Source organism: Cystoisospora suis, assembly GCF_002600585.1.
Source record: "Cystoisospora suis strain Wien I chromosome Unknown contig_5629, whole genome shotgun sequence".
In the NCBI taxonomy this organism is placed as follows: domain Eukaryota; phylum Apicomplexa; class Conoidasida; order Eucoccidiorida; family Sarcocystidae; genus Cystoisospora; species Cystoisospora suis.
Genome location: NW_027158419.1, coordinates 1 through 2,170, shown reverse-complemented (window position 1 = coordinate 2,170; position 2,170 = coordinate 1). Strand labels below are relative to the sequence as shown.

At 39.5% G+C, this 2,170-nt stretch overlaps 1 protein-coding gene across 1 annotated transcript; it reads right to left on the bottom strand.

Annotated features, from left to right (window-relative positions):
* Window positions 1-51: 51 nt before the first annotated feature.
* Window positions 52-1,896, bottom strand: CSUI_009436 (nol1 nop2 sun family protein; the record flags this gene model as incomplete). The annotated part of the gene is made up of 3 exons (XM_068069552.1): window positions 1,843-1,896; window positions 981-1,033; window positions 52-296 (listed from the first exon to the last, which is right to left on the bottom strand). Coding segments are annotated over exons 1-3 (339 nt in total), but the record flags the coding sequence as incomplete, so codon positions are not given.
* Window positions 1,897-2,170: the final 274 nt, after the last annotated feature.

Here is a 2,170-nt window from a genome sequence, read left to right as displayed (position 1 = left end):
TCTCACTCTTTCTTTCTCAGTCTTTCTTTTCTCCTTTCTTTCTTTACCTGGAGACCAGGTATAGAGAGAGTGAGTGTAGGTTGCTTTGGCCGGCGTGGACGATGGGATTTTTCTCTCCTTTCCACCTTTGCCTTTCTTTCCTAAAGAGGAGACTTTTGCTCCTCCTTTCAGGTGCTTGTTCACTTCCTCCTGCTCTGCTTGGCGTGGCTTCTTGTGAAGCATGGACGCTTTTAGCAGATGTCTATCAGAAGAGCAAGGGGCGTCTACAAGAATCTTATCATAAGGAGCAAGCCGCTCTAAGAAGGAACAGAGAAACAAGAAGGAGGGGAAAAGAAATGGAAAGAGAGAGAGAGAAAGAAAGAGATCTTCTATACTAGGACAGCTTCAAGAAGAAGAAGAGAAAAGAAGAAGAAGAGACTTGGAGAGACAAGAAAGAAAGGAGGGAGAACAAGAAGAGAAGAAGAGAGACACACAATTGAAGAGAAAGAAGCACATAACTAAGAGCTCTTCTATTCTCCAAAAAGGAAGAAAGGAGAGAAAGAAAGAATGAAAGAGAAAAAGAAAGAGAGGTTTGAAGCGGTTCCTCTCTAGCAGGGTTGTGTCTCTCTTTCTTGTCCCGAGAGGGTAAAGAAGAAGACGAAGAGAGAGCGAGGGGGCCTCCGAGGGTCTGGAAAGCTTAGAGCAACAAGAAAGAGATGAGAAAGAAGAGAAGAAAGTAAAGAAGAATGCAAAAGGCAAAGAAACGGGAGGAAGGAAACAAAGAGGATCAAGACGAAAGAAAAGACAAAAAAGAAGGAAAAGAGAGAGAAAGAAAAGAAAAGAAAAGAAAAGGAAAGAAAGAAAGGAGAGAAGGAAGGTAAGAAAACTCTTGTATCAAAAGGTAGTAGAAGAGAAAAGAAAAAGAAGAGAGAAGAAGAAATAGATATAGATGGATAGATAGATATGTATATCCATATACATATCCGTGTGCATATACGTACCGTACGACATGCCTCCTTTCATTGCACAGCAACACGTGAACTGAAGGAAACCTCTAAAGAAAGAAAAGAAAGAAAGAAAATAAGAAAGGAGAAAGAAAGAAGACCAAAGAAAGATAGGTGAGAGAGACTATGGATTGAAGAACGAACATGCACACATACCCATAGGTGTACATAGAGGCGAATACCTCTACATCTATAGACATAAAGAGAGAGAGAAAAAGAGAAAGAAAGAAAGAAAGAAATGGAGAGAAGTGAGAGAGAGAAGGAAGTGAGGAAACAAAGCAGGCTTTTTCTACTGATACCTCTACTGCGTGTACAGACAGAAGATACCCGCTTCACAGAAGCATCCTTCACAGCACACACATCACGCGTACATATATATATAGTTTATATATATATATATACATACATGCGCTATACATGCACGTATATAAGTGTGTATACATGTATCGATCTCTATGCGTCTCTGTGTGTCTGTAGGTTTATGCGTAGACTGAGAAAGCTCTAGATCTCCCATGTAGATTCTCAGGGAGAAAAGAAAGACACACACACTGTTCTCTGGTGAAGACTGATGCATGGAGAAATGGAGATCAATAGAAAAGAAAGAAAGAAAGATAGATAGATAGATATCTACATAAGAATACAAACAAAGAGACGGAATGGATAAAATACAAGACAGTGAGCTCTCCAAGAAGCTTAGAAATCTGCCTCTAGGAGAATAGAACTCCAAAGGTATCAACCTCTACTACTCTATCTGTCTATCCACCCTATCTTCAATCTATCTATTTATCTATTTATCTTTAACCTATCTTTCTATCTATCTTTAATGTAGAGTGTCTTCGTCTGTGTATTTGTTTGATACCTCTGTTGAAGGTGAGAGGCGTAAGGCAGGAAAGCTTCCATCACCTTGCGAAGCCTGAGAAGAAGAAAGAAGAAGAAGAAGATTGGAGAGAAGAAGAAGAAGAGCGAGAGGAGAGATAGTGGTAGAATAAGAATATATATATATATTAATATAAAACAGAAAACCGGGGGTCGAGCAAAGGCAAGAGAACGGAGGAAAAGAGGACAGAGATAAAGAGATATACATACACACGAAGATAGACAGATAGAGAAGTAGCTTGAAGAGAGTCTCAAAGAGAAACACATTACCCGTAGATGCCTCGATAGATACATAGAGAGATAGAAATGAA